Source organism: Erythrolamprus reginae, chromosome 10, assembly GCF_031021105.1.
Source record: "Erythrolamprus reginae isolate rEryReg1 chromosome 10, rEryReg1.hap1, whole genome shotgun sequence".
Lineage (NCBI taxonomy): Eukaryota > Metazoa > Chordata > Lepidosauria > Squamata > Dipsadidae > Erythrolamprus > Erythrolamprus reginae.
This window is the reverse complement of record NC_091959.1, coordinates 46,454,193-46,474,903: the sequence shown is the minus strand read 5'-3', so window position 1 is coordinate 46,474,903 and position 20,711 is coordinate 46,454,193. Positions and strand designations below refer to the sequence as shown.

At 43.2% G+C, this 20,711-nt stretch overlaps 1 protein-coding gene across 1 annotated transcript; it reads right to left on the bottom strand.

Moving 5' to 3' along the window:
• Positions 1-1,645: 1,645 nt before the first annotated feature.
• NIPSNAP1 (nipsnap homolog 1) lies at positions 1,646-19,045 on the bottom strand. The gene is made up of 10 exons (XM_070763051.1): positions 18,882-19,045; positions 15,041-15,168; positions 12,539-12,584; positions 11,260-11,354; positions 9,642-9,712; positions 7,283-7,423; positions 6,023-6,054; positions 4,541-4,635; positions 3,241-3,324; positions 1,646-2,125 (listed from the first exon to the last, which is right to left on the bottom strand). Exons 1-10 carry the CDS (start codon positions 18,944-18,946, stop codon positions 2,061-2,063), a joined length of 822 nt encoding a protein of 273 aa, XP_070619152.1. The 5' UTR covers positions 18,947-19,045; the 3' UTR covers positions 1,646-2,060.
• Between the last annotated feature and the right edge of the window lie 1,666 nt (positions 19,046-20,711).

The following is a 20,711-nucleotide window of genomic DNA, read 5'->3' as shown; positions in this document are numbered from 1 at the left end:
TGTCGACTAAACAATGTCGTCTGGCAGGACCCAGGGGAAGAGCCTTCTCTGTGGCGGCCCCGACCCTCTGGAACCAGCTCCCCCTGTAGATTAGAATTGCTCCCACCCTCGTCTTTCGTAAACTTCTTAAAACCCACCTCTGCCGCCAGGCATGGGGGAACGGAAACATCTCCCCCGGGCCTATATAGTTTATGCATGGTATATTGTGTGTATGTTTTCTTTTAATAAGGGGTTTTTAGTGACTTTTAATTATTAGATTTGTTATACAGTGTTCCCTCGATTTTCGCAGGGGATGTGCTCCGAGACCGCCCGCGAAAGTCGAATTTTCGTGAAGTAGAGATGCGGAAGTAAATACGCTATTTTTGGCTATGAACAGTATCCCAAGCCTTCCCTTAACACTTTAAACCTCTAAATTGCAATTTCCCATTCCCTTAGCAACCATTTAGATCATTACTCACCAGGGTTATTTATTAAAGTTTATTAAAAAATATATTTATTAAAGGTGGACAAAAGTTTGGCAATGACATATGACGTCATCGGGCGGGAAAAACTGTGGTATGGGGGGGGGAACACGAAGTATTTTTTAATTAATATTTTTGAAAAAGCGTGGTATAGACTTTCTGCGAAGTTTGAACCCGCGAAAATCAAGGGAACACTGTATACTGTGTTAATACTGTTGTGAGCCGCCCCGAGCCTACGGAGAGGGGCGGCATACAAATCTAATGAATTGAATATAATATATAATTATAATTTATAATTATAATATAATTAACTCAGTTCTACCCAATAATATACAGTATTGGATAGAAATGAGTTAATTATATTAGTCCGGCCCTCTAAAACTATGCCAATTTCTCATGAGGCCCTATGGCAAAATTAATTGCCCATCCTTGGTCAAAAGGATGAGCCAGATCAGTATGTCAAGTGTTGTGATTCAGCCTGAGGCTGCTCAGGGACCGGCTGTGTCTCTGCTGGCTCCATGCCCGGAGGAGGACAGCGAAGAGGAGGGGGCTGAACAGTCGGACGGGGGAGAGGAAAATCAGGAATGGGACGAAGGAGAACAGCATGAGAGTCCTAGGGGGGGGGCTCTCCCCAGCCAGTAGCTTGGAGTCATTAGGGGATGAAGCACAAGCCGTCATTGACTTGGGACAGAGACGTTCAGATCAAAGAAAGGAGCAATTAAAGAAGTATTATCAGAATTGAATTAGGAACAGCTGGGCTTGGGTGTGGTCCTCCTTAGCAGGGTTTAAAAGGCAGGCAAGCCCTTGAAGCCATGTGGAGTGTTATCAGTTGGAGATATGGTGTCCTGCTTTGTTCTCGACGTCTCTGTTCCTGGCTTGTGGCCCAGCAGTTTGGAAGACCCGTGGGAGGTGTAGGTCTGCTATCTACAGCCTCGTCTTGGCAGCAAGAATCCTGTATTGCTGCATGGACTTTTGCCTTCGTGGATATATCTGAAGATACAGCATTTTCCTGTTTGTAAGGACATTTTCTGTTATCTGTGTTTTTCTTGAATTTTATAAACTGCCTTTGCCTTTTACCGGTGTGTCTGGATTCTCTTTTTGGGTTGGTCTTGGCTTCTGGAGTGACCCAGACAGAACAGTCAAGTATTTAATGTATATGTGCAATAAGGCAGGTCACACAGCCCTTGAAAAGCAGATCTTTATTATTATTATCACCATCATTATTACTATTACTATGATCGCTACTGTCAGCCATCTCACACGCTTGGCCAGAGTGACAGGCCCACATCCACCCTTCCATTGGTCAGAAGGCTTGTCCTTCTTAAAAGAGGCTGGCTGGGTGGGGAGGAACCGCCCCCTCCAGGAAAGAGGTCAGATGCTAGGCAAGAGAGTGGAAGTCCTCCTGGCGTTCCGGCTCGGGGGAATTCTGGGAGTTGAAGTCCGCCCAAGCGCCCGAGGCGGAGCAACGCAAAGCAGAAAAAAAGTTAGAAAATCGGGATGTAACGAAGATTTGTTAGAGGATGGGGGAGGACGGGGAGGAAATGTAACGAAGTTGTGGGGGCTTTTCTCCCCTTCTGGTCGCTGCCCAGGGAAGGCGGGTCACTGCAGCGGAGAAATCTTCAAGGGGATCATGATTCTGGATTCCATGCTCCGAACGAGAGGCACTGCAAACACAGAAGGACAGGCCAAGGGTCACAGGGTGAAGGACACTCTTGGGAAATTGGGACTCTGGGAATAGCCTTGAGCAACGGGATGTGTCCTTCCTTCCTTCCTTTTTTCTTCTCACCTTCCTTCCTTCCCTTCCTCCTTTTTTCTTCTCCCCTCCCCTCCCTTCCTTCCCTCCCTCTGTTTTCTTCTCATGTTCCCTTCCTCCCTTCTTTCTTCTCATCTTCCTACCTTCCCTCCCTTCCTCCTTTTTTCTACTCCCCTTCCTACCTTCCCTTCCTTCCTTCCCTCTTTTTTCTTCTCCCCTTCCTTCCTCCCTCCTTTTTTCATCTCATCTCCCTCCTTTTTTCTTCTCCCCTTCCTTCCTCCCTTTTTTCTTCTCACCTTCCTTCCTTCCATCCCTCTTTTTTCTTCTCACCTTCCTTCCTTCCTTCTTTCCTCCCTCCCTCCCTTTTTTCTTCTCCCCTTCCTTCCTTCCTCCCTCCCTCTTTTTTCTTCTCCCCTTCCTTCCTTCCTTCTTTCCTTCCTACCTCCTTTTTTCATCTCATCTCCCTCCTTTTTTCTTCTCCCCTTCCTTCCTCCCTTTTTTCTTCTCCCTTTCCTTCCTTCCATCCCTCTTTTTTCTTCTCACCTTCCTTCCTTCTTTCCTTCCTCCCTTCCTTTTTTCTTCTCACCTGCCTTCCTAAGTGGTTTTGCCTTTCCTTCCTTCCTTCCTTCCTTCCTCTTTTTCTTCTTTTCTTTCTTCCTCCCTCCCTCCCTCATTTTTTTCTTCTCCCCTCCCTCCTTTTTCTTCTCTCCTTCCTCCCTCCCCCTTTTTTCTTCTTTCCTTTCTTCCTCCCTCCCTCATTTTTTTCTTCTCCCCGCCCTCCCTCTTTTTCCTTCTCTCCTTCCTCCCTTCCCTCCTTCCCTCCCTCTTCAGCAGACAGGTTAAGTGGCTGCAGCCGAGTGAGGCAGGCAGCAAGGGATTGCTAGATTGACTGGGAAACTGTCAGAGAACACTGGAAAACGAAGGGGGCGTGATTACAGCACCATCCCAGCAGCAATTGGCGCAACAAAGCAGCCACAACTTTGGCTAAGATGTCCAGCAGTCCTCCCCCCCCTCAAAATGTCTGACCTGTGTAGTAAACATTTTCATCCCATCCTCGCTTCCTCCACGCCGCGTTCCGTGTCTCCTCTCGAGATTGCAGGTCTCGGTAAGCTGCAGAGCGATCAAAAATATCATCTTGTGTAAAAGCCCCCAACAACCCCTTGTGGAACCTCAAGTTGAGTAAGGCTCAATCACATCCTAAACCTAGGTAAATAAAACATGTAACCTCCCCCAAATAAAAGTATAAAAAAATTAAAAATAGTAAAATAATAAAATAAATTACAAACATAGAAACATAGAAGATTGACGGCAGGAAAAGACCTCCTGGTCCATCTAGTCTGCCCTTATACTATTTCCTGTATTTTATCTTACGATGGATCGATGTTTATCCCAGGCATGTTTAAATTCAATGACTGTGGATTGACCAACCACGTCTGCTGGAAGTTTGTTCCAAGCATCTACTCCTCTTTCAGTCAAATAATATTTTCTCACGTTGCTTCTGATCTTTCCCCCAACTAACCTCAGATTGTGCCCCCTTGTCCTTGTGTTCACTTTCCTATTAAAAACGCTTCCCTCCTGAACCTTATTGAACCTGTTAACATATTTAAATGTTTCGATCGTGTCCCCCCTTTTCCTTCTGTCCTCCAGACTATACAGGTTGAGTTCATGAAATCTTTTCTGATAAGTTCTATGCTTAAGACCTTCCACCATTTTTGTAGCCAGTCTTTGGACCCGTTCAATTTGATCTGAAGTTAGTTGCAGGAAAGATCAAAAGCAACATGTGAAAATATTATTTTACTGAAAGAGTAGTAGATCCTTGGAACAAACTTCCAGCAGACGTGGTTGGTAAATCCACAGTAACTGAATTTAAACATGCCTGGGATAAACATATATCCATTGTAAGATAAAATACAGGAAATAGTATAAGGGCAGACTAGATGGGCCATGAGGTCTTTTTCTGCCGTCAGTCTTCTATGTTTCTATGTTTCTATCCATCTCTTTTTGTAAGTGAGGTCTCCAGAAGTGGACACAGTATTATTCCAAATGGGGTCTCTATACAGCGGGATCACAATCTCCCTCTTCCTGCTTGTTATACCTCTAGCTATGCAGCCAGGTATCCCAGAATGTAAATTAGCGGCTATCTAACAATTGGGAATGCCATAGAGAGAGTTGAATAAATGAAGATTAAAGCCCAAGAAATTGATAAATTTGCAATTGGGACTTGGTAAAAACTAGAGAATTCGGGGAGTTGGAAGTCTGCCAGGCTTAAAGTTGCTTAGATTGGAGACCCCTGCTCTAAAGAAGGGTGTATTTCAAGGCTACCTACCCCACAAGTGATGTACGATGTACAACTCTCCAATTTGGGAGAAGAATCCGCCCACCGCTTCCTGGTTGTCTTGACGATGTTTAATTGCCCGAGCCCTGCCCAGATGAAAAAGGAGAGAGATGAAGAAGCACAGCCGCTAATAATTAATATTTCCTGTTCATTTTTGGTACTGGGATAACTTGGTTTCCATTTTTGGAATAATCCAACAAATTGAGTTTAGTTTAGTTTAGTTTAGTTTTATTGGATTTATATGCCGCCCCTCTCCGAAGACTCGGGGCGGCTTACAGCAATCATAAACAGTATACAAAATAATCCAATACTAAAAGCGAATTAAAAACCCATTAATATAAAAAACCAAACATACATACAGACATACCATGCATACAATTGTAAAGGCCTAGGGGGAGAAGGAATCTTAATTCCCCCATGCCTGGCGGCAGAGATGGGTTTTAAGTAGCTTGCAAAAGGCAAGGAGGGTGGGGGCAATTCTAATATCTGGGGGGAGTTTGGTTCCAGAGGGCCGGGGCCGCCACGGAGAAGGCTCTTCCCCTGGGTCCCGCCAAACGGCATTGTTTAGTTGACGGGACCCAGAGAAGACCCACTCTGTGGGACCTAACTAGTCGCTGGGATTCGTGCGGCAGGAGGCGGTCCCGGAGGTAATCTGGTCCGGTGCCATGAAGGGCTTTATAGGTCATAACCAACACTTTGAATTGTGACCAGAAACTGATCGACAACCAATGCAGACTGCAGAGTGTTGGTGAGACATTGGCATATTTAGGGAAGCCCATGATTGCTCTCGCAGCTGCATTCTGCACGATCTGAAGTTTCCGAACACTTTTCAGAGGTAGCCCCATGTAGAGAGCGTTACAGTAGTCGAGCCTCGAGGTGATGAGGGCATGAGTGACTGTGAGCAGTGAGTCCCGGTCCAAATAGGGCCACAACTGGTGCACCAGGCGAACGCCCCCCTCGTCACAGCTGAAAGGTGTTTCTCTAATGTGAGCTGTGGATTGAGGAGGACACCCAAGTTGCGGACCTTCTCTGAGGGGGTCAATAATCCCCCCCCCCCAGGGTAATGGACGGACAGATGGAATTGCCCTTGGGAGGCAAGACCCACAGCCACTCCGTCTTGTCTGGGTTGAGTTTGAGTTTGCTGACACCCATCCAGTCCCCAACAGCCTCCAGGCACCGGCCCATCACTTCCACTGCTTCGTTGAGTGGACATGGGGTGGAGATGTATAACTGGGTATCATCGACAAATTGAGGACAGCCTAGTTTGGGATTCTGATTATTGTGGTTTTAAAAACACCTAGGGAAAGACCCCAAAGGAACCAGGGAAGTAGGCTTACTTCTGGGATGAACTTAACCGAATATTAATTACATCTTGTTTTGCTCTGCACGAGCTGCAAATTTGCAAATTTTCCCTCGGGGGAATTCATACCGACCTTTGGAGAAATAAAAATATTTTCACTGCGTTCTGCTTACCAGTTGTTTCCCCATTCAATCATGGTCCCGGGCTGAAAGTGAAAAGAAAAGAAAAGATAAAATTGCAGAAATGGATTTCAAAGGCTGATGGCAGCAAATCAGTAAATCGAAGGAAATTAATTAATTACACGGCTATTCCTCCTTCGTTACTTTATCAATAGCTCAAGGCTGGAAACATATAGAATATGCCATCCTCCTTCTATTTGCCCCACCAAAACAGCCCTGTGAGGTGGGTTGAGTTAAAACCCAAAGTTACCCAACCTGTTTTTATGTCTAAGGCAAGATTAGAACTCGCAGCCTGCTGCTATTGATCCAGAGTTGCCCAGTTGCCTGTCATGTCTAAGGCGAGACTAGAATTCGCCGTCTCCTGGCGATTGGCCCAAAGTCACCCAATTGGCTTTCATGCCTAGGGTGGGAATAGAACTCACTGCCTCCTAGTGATTGGCCCAAAGTTGGCTTTCATGTCTGAGGCGGGACTAGAACTCACCGTCTCCTGGTGATTGGGCCAAAGTCACCCAGTTGACTGCCATGTCTAAGGCGGGCCTAGAATTCACAGTCTCCTGGTGATTGGCCCAAACTCACCCAGTTGGCTTTCATACCTAAGGCGGGACTAGAACTCATCATTCAATCGTATTTCTTAACTCCCAATTTTCCATAAATAAATCCCCTTCTTATAAAAGAAAATCCAAATTTACTTATCTTCAAGCAATGAATATCAATTCCTATCGACTATCATTTTATTTATTATTTATTTATTGGATTTGTATGCCGCTCCTCTCCGCACTCTCTTTCTTTCTTTCTTTCTTCCTTCTCTTCCTTTCTTCCTTCTCCTCCTTTTCTTTCTTCCTTCCTTCCTTTTCTTTCTTTCTTCCTTCCTTTTCTTTCTTTCTTTCTTTTTTCCTTCCTTCCTTCCTTCTCCTCCTTTTCTTCCTTTTCTTTCTTTCTTTCTTTCTTCCTTCTCTTATCTTCCTTTTCTTTCTTTCTTCCTTCTCTTCCTTCCTTCCTTCCTTCTCTTCCTTTTCTTCCTTCCTTCCTTCCTTCCTTTATTTATTTATTAGATTTGTATGCCGCCCCCTCTCCGCAGACTCGGGGCGGCTCACAGGCAGTGATAAAACAGTGTACAATGACAAATCTAACATTAAGTCTAAAATAACAATTTTACATTAAAAACCTAAATGTTTAATGACAGTGGGGTTCTTTTGATTGGCCGTGACTATGGAGGAAAGCCAACTTCCTGAGAGGCCTCTTGCAAGATCTCACCTTCAACTTGTACGACCGCAGCTCGTAGATGTTGGGCCCGGCGCGGGGCAGAGGCTCATTCCAAAAACTGAATTCCAGGAGCAGCTGGTTCCTTCGGGACTGGAGCATCTGGCTCCTCTCTTTGCGGAACTGCAAATATTCCTGGCGGAAACGGAAAAAGCAAAGAGTCAGAAAAATGGCAATCAAATGGCTGTCGGTTTTTATTCGAGATCAAGAATTATTTATTTTATACTTTTTTATTTTATTTTTATTTTTATTTATTTTTATTTAATTTTTTTTATTTTTTTATTTTATTTTATTTTATTTTATTTTATGTTATTTTATGTTATTTTATTTTATTGGATTTGTATGCCACCCCTCTCCGTGGACTCGGGGCGGCTAACAACTGTGATAAAAACAGAATGTAAAAATCCAATACTAAAAACAGCTAAAAACCCTTGTTATAAAACCAATCATACATACATACAAACATACCATGCATAAATTGTAGAAGCCTAGGGGGAAGGAATATCTCAGTTCCCCCATGCCTGACGGCACAGGTGGGTTTTGAGGAGCTTACGAAAGGCAAGGAGGGTGGGGGCTATTCTAATCTCTGGGGAGAGTTGGTCCCAAAGGGCCGGGGCCGCCACAGAGAAGGCTCTTCCCCTGGGCCCCGCCAAACGACATTGTTTAGTTGACGGGACCTGGAGAAGGCCCACTCTGTGGGACCTAACTGGTCGCTGGGATTCATGCAGCAGAAGGCGGTCCCTGAGATAATAATTACAACAGAGTTGGAAGGGACCTTGGAGGTCTTCTAGTCCAACCACCTGTTTAGGCAGGAAACTCTACACCACTTCAGACAGATGGTTATCCAACACTTGCTTAAAAACTTCCAGTGTTGCAACATTCACAACTTCTGGAGGCAAGCTGTTCCACGGATTAATTATTTTAACTATCAGGAATTTTCTCCTTGGTTGTTTATCTCCAAGTCTTCGGAGAGGGGCGGCATACAAATCAAAATAATAATAATAATAATAATAATAATAATAATAATAATAATAGTAATAATAATATTTACTTTCCACTCATTGCTTCTTGTTCTACCCTCAGGTGCTTTGGAGAATAGCTTGACTCCCTCTTCTTTGGGGCAACCCCTGAGATACTGGAAGGCTGCTATCATGTCTCCCCTGGTCCTTTATTTCATTAAACTAGCAATGCCCAGTTCCTGCAACTGTCCTTCATACGTTTTAGCCTCTAGTCCCGTAATCCTCTTCGTTGCTCTTCTCTGTACTTTTTCTAGAGTCTCAATATCCTTTTTCATTGTAATATTGTTTTATTATTGTTGTGAGCCGCCCCGAGTCTTCGGAGAGGGGCGGCATATAAATCTACTATATTATTATTATTATTATTATTATTATTATTATTATTATTAATTTATTTTTATTTTTATTTTTATTTTTTATTTATTTATTGGATTTGTATGCCGCCCCTCTCCGGAAACCCGAGGCGGCTAACAGCAATAATAAAACAGCATATAATAATAATCCAATACTAAAAACAGTTAAAAACCCATTATTATAAAAACCAAACATACGTATAGACATACCATGCATAAATTGTAGAAGCCTAGGTGGAAAGAATATCTCAGTTCCCCCATGCCTGACGGCAGAGGTGGGTTTTAAGAAGTTTACAAAAGGCGAGGAAGGTGGGGGCAATTCTAATCTCTGGGGGGAGTTGGTTCCAGAGGGCTGGGGCCGCCACAGAGAAGGCTCTTCCCCTGAGCCCCGCCAAGTGACGTTGTTTAGTTGACATGACCTGGAGAAGACCCACTCTGTGGGACCTAACTGGTCGCCGGAATTCGTGCAGCAGAAGGCGGTCCCTGAGATAATCTGGTCCGGTGCCATGAAGGGCTTTATAGGTCATAACCAACACTTTGGAGAAGAGGTTGACTCCTTCTTCTTTGTGGCAACCCCTGAGATACTGGAACACTGCTATCCTGTCTCCCCTGGTCCTTCTTTTCATTAAACTAGCCATGCCCAGTTCCTGCAACCGTTCTTCCTATGTTTTAGCCTCTAGTCCCCTAATCCTCTTCGTTGCTCTTCTCTGCACTTTTTCTAGCGTCTCAATATCCTTTTTGCATTGCGGTGACCAAAACTGAATGCAGGATTCCAAGTGTGGCCTTATCACTTAAAAGTTTCTAGGAACTCAAGTTATCTATCTCCCGCTCATTTCCCTTGACTGTTAGTAGTTCAGATTCTTGTTGCGAGCTTAAGCTTGCAATAAACCTTTACACTTATTTGAACTACCGGAATCTCCCGATTCCCCCCAAGCTCATATAATTTTAACAAATCAGCCAAGTGTCATGGAGTTCCCCAAATACCTGGTTCTCCCTCAGCTTGTTCATGGACTCCATGAGGGCTGAGTAGCCACCGACGAACCTCCAGATGTGAACTGCAGGGGAACAAATGACGCTGAGTCTTACTGACGCCCAAAAAGAGGGAGTTGATGTAAAATATACAAGCCTTGGGCTAGGCTTGTCCCCCCAGGACAGGTGTTCCTTGGCTTACGACAATTCACTTAATGACCATTTGAAGTTCCAACAGCACTGAAAAAGGTGACTTTCAATAGAAATCAGTAGAAAAATCAATATAAAATGAATAGAAAAACCAATAGAAAATCAGTAGAAAAATCAATATAAAATGAATAGAAGAATCAGTAGAAGAATCTGTAGAAAAATCAGTACAATAATCAATTAAAAACCAGCAGAAAAATCAATAGAAAAATCAGTACAGAAAACAGTAACAAATCTATAGAAATAGACAGTCGGGCGGTAGGGAAAGCAAGTAGGATGCTTGGCTGCATAGCTAGAGGTATAACAAGCAGGAAGAGGGAGATTATGATCCCCTTATATAGAGTGCTGGTGAGACCACATTTGGAGTACTGTGTTCAGTTCTGGAGACCTCACCTACAAAAAGATATTGACAAAATTGAACGGGTCCAAAGACGGGCTACGAGAATGGTGGAAGGTCTTAAGCATAAAACGTATCAGGAAAGACTTCATGAACTCAATCTGTCTAGTCTGGAGGACAGGAGGGAAAGGGGGGACATGATCAAAACATTTAAATATGTCAAAGGGTTAAATAAGTTCCAGGAGGGAAGTGTTTTTAATAGGAAAGTGAACACAAGAACAAGGGGACACAATCTGAGGTCAGTTGGGGGAAAGATCAGAAGCAACGTGAGAAAATATTATTTGACTGAAAGAGTAGTAGATCCTTGGAACAAACTTCCAGCAGACGTGGTTGGTCAATCCACAGTCACTGAATTGAAACATGCCTGGGATAAACATAGATCCATCCTAAGATAAAATACAGAAAATAGTATAAGGGCAGACGAGATGGACCAGGAGGTCTTTTTCTGCCGTCAGACTTCTATGAAATCAATAGAAAATCAGTAGAAAAAAGTAGGAAAAATAGAAAAATCAGTAGAGGAATCAGTAGAAAAAAGTAGAAAAATCAGTAGAAGAATCAATAGAAAACCAGTAGAAAAATCAATATAAAATGAATAGAAAAACCAATAGAAAATCTGTAGAAAAATCAATATAAAATGAATAGAAAAACCAATAGAAAATCTGTAGAAAAATCAATATAAAATGAATAGAAAAACCAATAGAAAATCTGTAGAAAAATCAATATAAAATGAATAGAAAAACCAATAGAAAATCTGTAGAAAAATCAATATAAAATGAATAGAAAAACCAATAGAAAATCTGTAGAAAAATCAATATAAAATGAATAGAAAAACCAATAGAAAATCTATAGAAAAATCAGTACAAAAATCAATTAAAAAACCAGCAGAAAAATCAATAGAAAAACCAGTAGAATAAAGTAGGAAAAATAGAAAAACCAGTAGAAGAATCAGTAGAAAAACCAATAGAAACAGGTGTGCTGTTCGGTTCCCCTTCACGCAGCTCAAATCACCTGCCTGCCCCACCTTCTCACCTGCCTGGTCCTGGTCGCCGTACCAGGTGTTCCAGCTGCCAACCAGTTCACAAGGGTACCCGGTGTCCGAATGCAGCTTGGGCAGGACTTCCTCCCTGCAAAGCAAGGCGCAAAATTAACAGAGGGGCAAATAATCACATAAGAACCTAAGAAGAGCCCTGGTGAATCGGGCCAAAGCCCATTGAGTCCAGCATTCTGTGTCACCCAGTGACCCACCAATTGTTCATGGGGATCTTGAGCAGAAAGAGAAGGCAAGACCCTCCCTTTCCCTCGACCCCTCAACAAATAGAATTATGCCTGCCTCAACCAACATAGAGGCAGCATTTGGAAGAGGGAGGGAGGAAGGAAGGAAAGAAGGAAGCAAGCAAGGAAGGAAAAACAGGAAGGAAGGAAGGAAAGAATGAAAGAAGGAAGGAAAGAAGGAAGGAAAAACAGGGAGGAAGGAAGAAAAGAAGGAAGGAAGAAAGGAAAGAAGGAAGAAAGGAAGGAAAGAAGGAAAAACAGGGAGGAAGGAAGGGAAGAAGGAAGAAAAGAAGGAAGGAAGGAAGGAAGGAAAGAAGGAAGGAAAGAAGGAAGGAAAGAATGAAGGAAAAACAGGAAGGAAGGAAAAACAGGAAGGAAGGAAAGAAGGAAAGAAGGAAGGAAGGAAGGAAAGAAGGAAAGAAGAAAGGAAAGAAGGAAGGAAGGAAGGAAAGAAGGAAGGAAGGAAGGAAAGAAGGAACGAAGGAAAGGAAGGAAAGAAGGAAGGAAAGAAGGAAGGAAGGAAAGGAAGGAAGGAAGGAAGGAAAGAAGGAAAGAAGGAAGGAAGGAAGGAAAGAAGGAAGGAAAGAAGGAAGAAAGGAAGAAGGAAGGAAGGAAAGAAGGAAGAAAGGAAGGCAAGGGAGAAAATTAAAAAAGGAAGAAAGAAGCAAAAAAGGAAGGAAGGACAATAGCAATACCACTTTGATTAATATACTACTTCAAAGTACTTTTACAGCCCTCTCTAAGGGGTTTACAGAGTCCGCCTCTTGCCCCCAACAATTTTGTCCACCTCGGAAGGATGGAAGGCCGAGTCAATCTTGAGCCGACCTCAGAAGGATGAGTCTAACTTTAGCCAGGATCGAACTTCCTGGCTGTGGGCAGAGTCGGACTGCAATCCTGCATTCTAAGCGCTGCAACTTTATTTATCAAACGTATTGTGCAATAGTATGGGGGGGGGGGCGCGACCCAAATAGGACCATTAAGAAAATGCATTTTGGTTTACTAAACCATGGAAAAACCAAGAGAGGTCGATGCTTACGCAAGTGTGTTGTAGGCATCCAAGCATTCGGGCTTCACATTGTGGACTGGAAACGAGAGAAAGAAAAACGGAACTTTTTAAACAATATATCGTATTCCAACGGTGAAATTTATGTATGGTGTTAAAATTCATTACACTTCCCCGCCGATGACGCATATACAATTGGATTAGGCAAAGTTGGCTCTTCTATGACTTGTGGACTTCAACTCCCAGAATTCTTGAGCCAATCATGCTTGCTCAGGAATTCTGGGAGTTGAAGTCCACAAGTTATAGAAGAGCCATCTTTGCCTACCCCTGGGTTACGCGTATTGTATATTGAATCAATCATTTTATAGCCTGGGGGCCATAAACTTACATCCTGGATGGCCAATTTTATGAATGGTGTGCATGTATATGACTGTGACTGCTTATTTTTTAAATAACTTTTTATGGGGTTTTAGTTTTATAATGTTTTAGTTTTTAGAAAACGCTCCTCTTCTTTTACCCCTTTGTATTTATTAATTTTGTGTTTTTATTATTGTGGTAAGCCGCCCCGAGTCCTTCGGGATTGGGCCGCATAGAAGTCCAATAAATAAATAATTGTGTGCTTGAGTAAATTGACTGTTTTTTAAATTAAATTAATGTTTTAAGTTTATAGTTTTAACTACTAGATTTGCATACGTATTTTTTTGCCTTATATGTCGTGAGCCGCCCCGGGTCCCTGGAGGTGGGCGGCATACAAGTCCAATTAATAATAATAATAATAATAATAATAATAATAATAATAATAATAATAATAATTTTATCTATCTATCTATCTATCTATCTATCTATCTATCTATCTATCTATCTATCTATCTATCTATTTATTTATTGGATTTGTATGCCGCCCCTCTCCGTAGACTCGGGGCAGCTAACAACAGTAATAAAACACAGCATGTAAATCCAATACTAAAACAACTAAAAACCAAACATACATACATACAGACATACCATGCATAAATTGTAAAGGCCTACGGGGAAAGAATATCTCAGTTCCCCCATGCCTGATGGCAGAGGTGGGTTTTAAGGAGCTTACGAAAGGCGAGGAGGGTGGGGGAAATTCTAATCTCCGGTGGGAGTTGGTTCCAGAGGCCGGGGCCGCCACAGGGAAGGCTCTTCCCCTGGACCCTGCCAAACAACATTGTTTAGTTGACGGGACCCGGAGAAGGCCCACTCTGTGAGACCTATCTGGTCACTGGGATTCGTGCAGCAGAAGGCGGTCCCGGAGATAATCTGGTCCGGTGCCATGAAGGGCTTTATAGGTCATAACCAACACTTTGAATTGTGACCGGAAACTGATCGGCAACCAATGCAGACTGTGGAGCGTTGGTGTGACATGGGCATTTTTGGGAAAGCCCATGATTGCTCTCGCAGCTGCATTCTGCACGATCTGAAGTTTCCGAACACTCTTCAAAGGTCGCCCCATGTAGAGAGCATTACAGTAGTCGAGCCTCGAGGTGATGAGGGCATGAGTGACTGTGAGTAGTGACTCCCGGTCCAAATAGGGCCTCAACTGGAATCAACTCCCCCCAGAGATTAGAACGGCCCACACCCTCCTTGTCTTTTGCAAATTACTCAAGACCCACCTTTGTCGCCAGGCATGGGGCAGTTAGGATATTCCTTCCCCTAGCCTAGGCCATTACAAGTTAGGTATGGTACGTTTGTGTGTATGTTTGGTTTTTATAATAAGGGTTTTTAGTTGTTTTATTAAATTGGATTGTTACATGTTGTTTTTTATCATTGCTGTTAGCCGCCCCGAGTCTGCGGAGAGGGACGGCATACAAATCCAGTAAGTAAGTAAGTAAGTAAGTAAGTAAGTAAGTAAGTAAGTAAGTAAGTAAGTAAGTAAGTAAGTACGGTAAGTAAGTAAGTAAATAAGTAAATAAATAAATAATCAATAAACTGGTGCGCCAGGCGAACCTAATAATAATAATATAATAATAATAATAAAAATAACAATAACAATAATAATAATAAATATGTACATACTGTATTATTTACAGTACTATGCGCAGTCTACCTTACTTACTTACCTTAATCCGATAAATAAATAAATATAGCCGCCCCGAGTCTGCGGAGAGGGGCGGCATACAAATCCAATAAGTAAGTAAGTAAGTAAGTAAGTAAGTAAGTAAGTAAGTAAGTAAGTAAGTAAGTAAGTAAGTAAGTAAGTAAGTAAATAAATAATCAATAAACTGGTGCGCCAGGCGAACCTAATAATAATAATAATAATAATAATAATAACAACAACAACAATAACAATAATAAATAAATAAGTGACGATGGAGACCATCCACTTTACAGCTTATCACGTGGACGTCAATTTCCAGAATTCCTGGCTAGGGGATTCTGGGATTTGAAGTCCAAATCTCTTTCCGTGGCCCCAATTAAGCGACGTCCACACAATTAGGATTTGTTTGCACAGTGAAATCTGCTCTGGAAAAGGGGAAAAAATGTAGAAATCGCGAAGGAGGGACACACATTGGATCTTGTAGAGGTGGTTGGTCTCTTTCTTTGAAAGGAGGTTGGAGTGGGCGTCCTTCCGCGGATCCACCTTGTGGACGAAGAGGGACCGAAACCAGCTGCTTTCGCTGTCTTTGGAATAACCCCTGGGAACAAAAAAAAGACAAAACAAAAGTTGAGGTGCTTTAGTTTGATGGGTGGACTCCACATTTCGAGGCCGCCCAATTTGACCGAAATTCTGAAAACGGTTGGTTTTCTTTCCAAGGGAGGCCAATTCACCTTGCAGATTACTACAGGTTTACAAAGCCTTAGTTAAGATCACACCGCATTTGGTCTTGGTCACCGCGATATGGAAAAAAGGATGCTAGGAAAGAGTGGAGAAAGATGATTAGGGGACTGGAGGCTGAAACATATGAAGAACAGTTGCAGGAACTGGGCATGGCTGGTTTGATGGAAAGAAGGACCAGGGGAGACACGATAGCAGTGTTTCAATATCTCAGGGGTTGCCCCAAAGAAGAGGGAGTCAAGCTCTTCTCCAAAGCACCTGAGGGTAGGACAAGAAACTAAACATGGAGAGAAGCAACTTAGAACTAAGGAGAAATTTCCTGACAGTTAGAACAATTAACCAGTGGAACAGCTTGCCTCCAGAAGTTGTAAATACTTCAACACTGGAAGTTGTTAAGAAGATGCTAGATAACCATCTGTCTGAAGTAGTGTAGGATTTCTGGCCTAAGGAGGGGGTTGAAGACCTCAAGGGTCCCTTCTAACTTTGTTATTCTATTCTATTCTAATTCTACTCTACCCAGTCCAGTCTATTCCTTTTTTTTCTTGCAATTCTATTCCAATTCTCTCTTCTATTCTCTATTCTATTCCCAATAACAATTCCTATTCTATTCTTTTCTATTCCAATTATATTCCAATTCCCTATTCTATTCTATTCTACCCAGTCCAGTCTATTCTTTTTTCTTCCAATTCTATTCCAATTCTCTCTTCTATTCTCTCTTCTATTCTCAATAACAATTCCTATTCTATTCTATTCTATTCCAATTCTCTGTTCTATTTATTATATTCTTTTCTTTTCTCTTCCAATTCTATTCCTATTCTCTGTTCTATTCTCTATTCTATTCTCAATAACAATTCCTATTCTATTCTATTCTATTCTATTCCAATTCTCTGTTCTATTTATTATATTCTTTTCTTTTCTCTTCCAATTCTATTCCAATTCTCTTCCAATTCTCTCTTCTATTCTCTCTTCTATTCTCAATAACAATTCTTATTCTATTCTATTCTATTCCAATTCTCTGTTCTATTTATTTTATTCTTTTCTCTTCTCTTCCAATTCTCTTCCAATTCTCTCTTCTATTCTCTCTTCTATTGTCAATAACAATTCTTATTCTATTCTATTCTATTCTATTCCAATTCTCTGTTCTATTTATTTTATTCTTTTCTCTTCTCTTCCAATTCTATTCCAATTCTCTCTTCTATTCTCTCTTCTATTCTCAATAACAATTCCTATTCTATTCTATTCCAATTCTCTGTTCTATTTATTCTATTCTTTTCTCTTCTCTTCCAATTCTATTCCAATTCTCTCTTCTATTCTCTCTTCTATTCTCAATAACAATTCCTATTCTATTCTATTCCAATTCTCTGTTCTATTCTCTATTCTATTCCACTCCATTCTTACTCCTTGTAGACCTCCTGTAATACGATATAATCTTTCTTGAAAACCAAATGCAATCGAACTTTTCCTGTTAGCTCTCTTTAGAGCTGGAAAAAAAACAACCCACGACCAAGATAATCTTCCAGAGAGGTGAGCCAGTATATGCCAATCAACAATTACTAATAATATCCCCCCCCTTCCATTTTATTTGACCAAGACCTTTGCTCCAACCCTGGTCACTCATTAACTTCGGAAAATCCCTGGAAAACAGGCTAATCCCACATCCTTGGTGATAGCAATGCTTTTCCTTATTGTTCAAGAGCAAAGAGTTTATTTCTGATTTGATTTCATCCTCCACTCAAATGGCATTTCCTTGCTGGGTTTGATAATAAGACCCATCATCCACAGCCGAAACACACCCACCCACAAACCATGCTGCCCGGGTGAAGGATGGAAAATGAAGTCCAAGCACTGCTGGGTTTTTGAAAGAACACAAAACAAAGAAAGAAAGGGAGAGATTTAAAAAAGAAAGTAAAGTTATAAAGGGCCTTTCCATCTTTTTGCAGGAATTATAAAAGCATTTGTGTTGCGTTGCTTTAAAAGGGGCGTTGTGGGTCCTTTCCTTTCCCTATTCTACACTTCCTGGCCACCAAAGCAAAAGAAATCACGTTCAATTTTCCCCCCTCCCTTTTCAGCAAAAAGCTTTCTAGTTGCTGACCAATGTAGTTTGTTGTTTTTCCCCTAATCAAACAAGTCGATTTTGCCATTTCAGGAAATTCTGTTGTTTTCATGAAGGATGGACAGGCGGGTGGAAAGAAAGGAAGGAAGGAAGGAAGGAAGGAAAAAAGAAGAGAGAGACAAAGAAAAAAGAGAAAGAGAAAGAAAGAAAGAAAAAGAAAGACAGAGATAAAGAAAAAGGAAGAGAGAAAGAGAGAAACAAAGAAAGAAGAAAGAAAGAAGAGAGAAGGAGAAAGAAAAAGAAAAAGAGAAAAAGAAAGAAAGAAAGAAAGAAAGAAAGAAAGAGGAGAGAAAGAGGAGGGCCAGGAAGACAGAAAGGAGGAGGAGGAAGATGAAAAGAAGAGGAAGAAAGGAAGAAGAAGAAAAACAGAAGGAGAAAAAGGAAGAGAGAAAGGGCAGGGGCAGGAAGATGGAAATGAGGAGGAGGAAGATGAAGAGGAGGAGAGGGAGGAAGAAGGGAAGGAGAAAAAGAAAGGAGGGAAAGAGGAGGAGGAAGAGGAAAAGGAGAAAAAGAAGAGGAAGAAAGGAAGAACAGAAGGAGAAGGAAGAGAGAAAGGGCAGGGGCAGGAAGATGGAAATGAGGAGGAGGAAGATGAAAAGAGGAGAGGGAGGAAGGAAAGAAGGAGAGAAGGAGAAAAAGGAAGAGGAGAGAAAGGGCAGGAGCAGGAAGATGGAAATGAGGAGGAGGAAGATGAAGAGGAGGAGAGGGAGGAAGAAGGGAAGGAGAAAAAGAAAGGAGGGAAAGAGGAGGAGGAAGAGGAAAAGGAGAAAAAGAAGAGGAAGAAAGGAAGAAGAAGAACAGAAGGAGAAAAAGGAAGTGAGAAAGGGCAGGGGCAGGAAGATGGAAATGAGGAGGAGAAAGATGAAAAGAGGAGGAGAGGAAGGAAGAAGAGGAGGAGACAAGGGAAGGGGGGAAAGGAGAGAAAGAAAAGGAGGAGGAAGAAGATGAAAGGAAGAGGAGGAAGAGGAGAGGAAGGAAGGGAAGGAGAAAAAGAAAGGAGGGAAAGAGGAGGAGGAAGAGGGGAGGAGAAAGAAGATGAAGAGGAGGAGAGGAAGGAAGAAGGGAAGGAGAAAAAGAAAGGAGGGAAAGAGGAGGAGGAAGAGGAAAAGGAGGAAAAAGAAGAGGAAGAAAGGAAGAAGTAAGAACAGAAGGAGGAAAAGGAAGAGAGAGAAAGGGGAGGGGCAGGAAGATGGAAAGGAGGAGGAGGAAGATGAAAAGAGGCAGAGAGGAAGGAAGAAGGGAAGGAGAAAAAGAAAGGAGAGAAAAAGGAGGAAGACGAAAAGGAGGAAAAAGAAGAGGAAAGGAAGAAGAAGAACAGAAGGAGGAAAAGGAAGAGGAGAGAAAGGGGAGGGGCAGGAAGACGGGAAGAAGAGTAAGTGGAAGGAAGGAGGAGGAAGAGGAGAAAGAGGAGGAGGAGGAAGGCCAGGGGGCGCGTGTGGGTCTTTCTCTCTCTCTCTCACCGGGCTCCCCCGCACAGCACCCGCATCCAGGGCCGGACCGGGAGGCCTCCCGCCCGCGTCGCCATCTTCGCTGCCTTCCCGGCGCCTCCTGGCCAGGCGGCAGCCAACCGGGGCGGCCGGGGGAGGGACGGAGGGACGGGCTCGGCGACGCCCCCCACCCGCCCTTCCCCTTCCCTTCCCCTGCCGGGCCCCAGCAGCCCTGGCCCGGGCGGCCTTTGGCAGCGCCGAGGCGTCGCCTTGCCCCGCTAGGGAACAGCGTCAGGGGGAGAGGGCGGGTTGGCACGGGAGGAGGAAGAGGAGGAGGAAGAAGAGGAGGAGGAGGGGGTCCTTGAGCTTGGTGGGGGTTTTTTTGCAGACGTTTCAGGACCCAACCAGCTAACGTCAACAGGGCTAGGAGGGGGGAGGGTTTGCAGGAGGAGAGGAAGAGCAGAAGAAGGGGAGGAGGAGGAGGCAGAGGTAGAGGAGGAGGAAGGAGAAGAGGAGAGGAAGAGGATGAGAAGGAGAAAAAGAGGGGAGGAAGAGGAGAAGACGAGGAAGAGGAGGAGAAGGGGAAGAAGAGGCTAGGAGGAGGAGGAAGAGGAAGAGCAGAAGAAGAGGAAGAGGAGGAGGAAGAAGAGAAGGAGGAAGAAGAGGAAGAGGAGGAGATGGAAGAGGAGGGCTGGGGGCTCTGGAGCTTGGTGGTTGTTGTTGTTTTTTTGTAGACCTTTCTTGACCCATCCAGCTTACATCAACAGGGCTAGGAGGGAGTGAGGTTTGCAGGAGGAGATGGAGGAGGGAGAAGAAGAAGCAGAGCAAAAGGAGGGGAAGGAGAGGAGGAGGAGGAGGAGGAGGGAGAAGAAGAAGAGAAGGGGAAGAGGAGGAGGAGATAAATAATGCTGGTTGCACTCTGCGGTCACTACCGCCCGCCAAGGAAAACTGGTTTAGCTCTTCCGGTTTTTCTCCAGCCAGGCCAGGAATGCAGATCAGGTTTCCCCGTCTCCGAATGTCTGAATGATCCACGATGCTAATCAGCTGGCAAGGGCATCTGAGGGGCAGGGTAGCAGATGTCTCTGGAACCGGGCAGGCGTGCTGGATTTCGATGAACATTTTGCAAAATGATGGATGGCCGAGTTTTCGACAAGCTGGGGAAATAATTGGATCTTTTCTCCCTTGACCTGTAGAATGGCTAGTACTGTACTTTTCGGAGTATAAGACACACCTTAGTTTTCGAGGACGAAAATAGGGAGAAGAATCTGCTTCCCAGATATTCATTTGGCTGAAGTCCTTCGTCTTATCAGCTCCAGCACATTATTTTATCCCTTGGTTAGGGCTTTAAAAAAACTTTATTCAGAGAGAGTAACAATGGGTGAACAGTGCAGTCAGGCGGTAGGGAAAGCAAGTAGGATGCTTGGCTGCATAGCTAGAGGTATAACAAGCAGGAAGAGGGAGATTATGATCCCGCTGTATAGAGCGCTGGTGAGACCACATTTGGAATACTGTGTTCAGTTCTGGAGACCTCACCTACAAAAAGATATTGACAAAATTGAACGGGTTCAAAGACGGGCTACAAGAATGGTGGAAGGTCTTAAGCATCAAACGTATCAGGAAAGACTGAATGAACTCAATCTGTATAGTCTGGAGGACAGAAGGAAAAGGGGGGACATGATCAAAACATTTAAATATGTCAAAGGGTTAAATAAGGTCCAGGAGGGAAGTGTTTTTAATAGGAAAGTGAACACAAGAACAAGGGGACACAATCTGAAGTTAGTTGGGGGAAAGATCAAAAGCAACGTGAGAAAATATTATTTTACTGAAAGAGTAGTAGATCCTTGGAACAAACTTCCAGCAGAC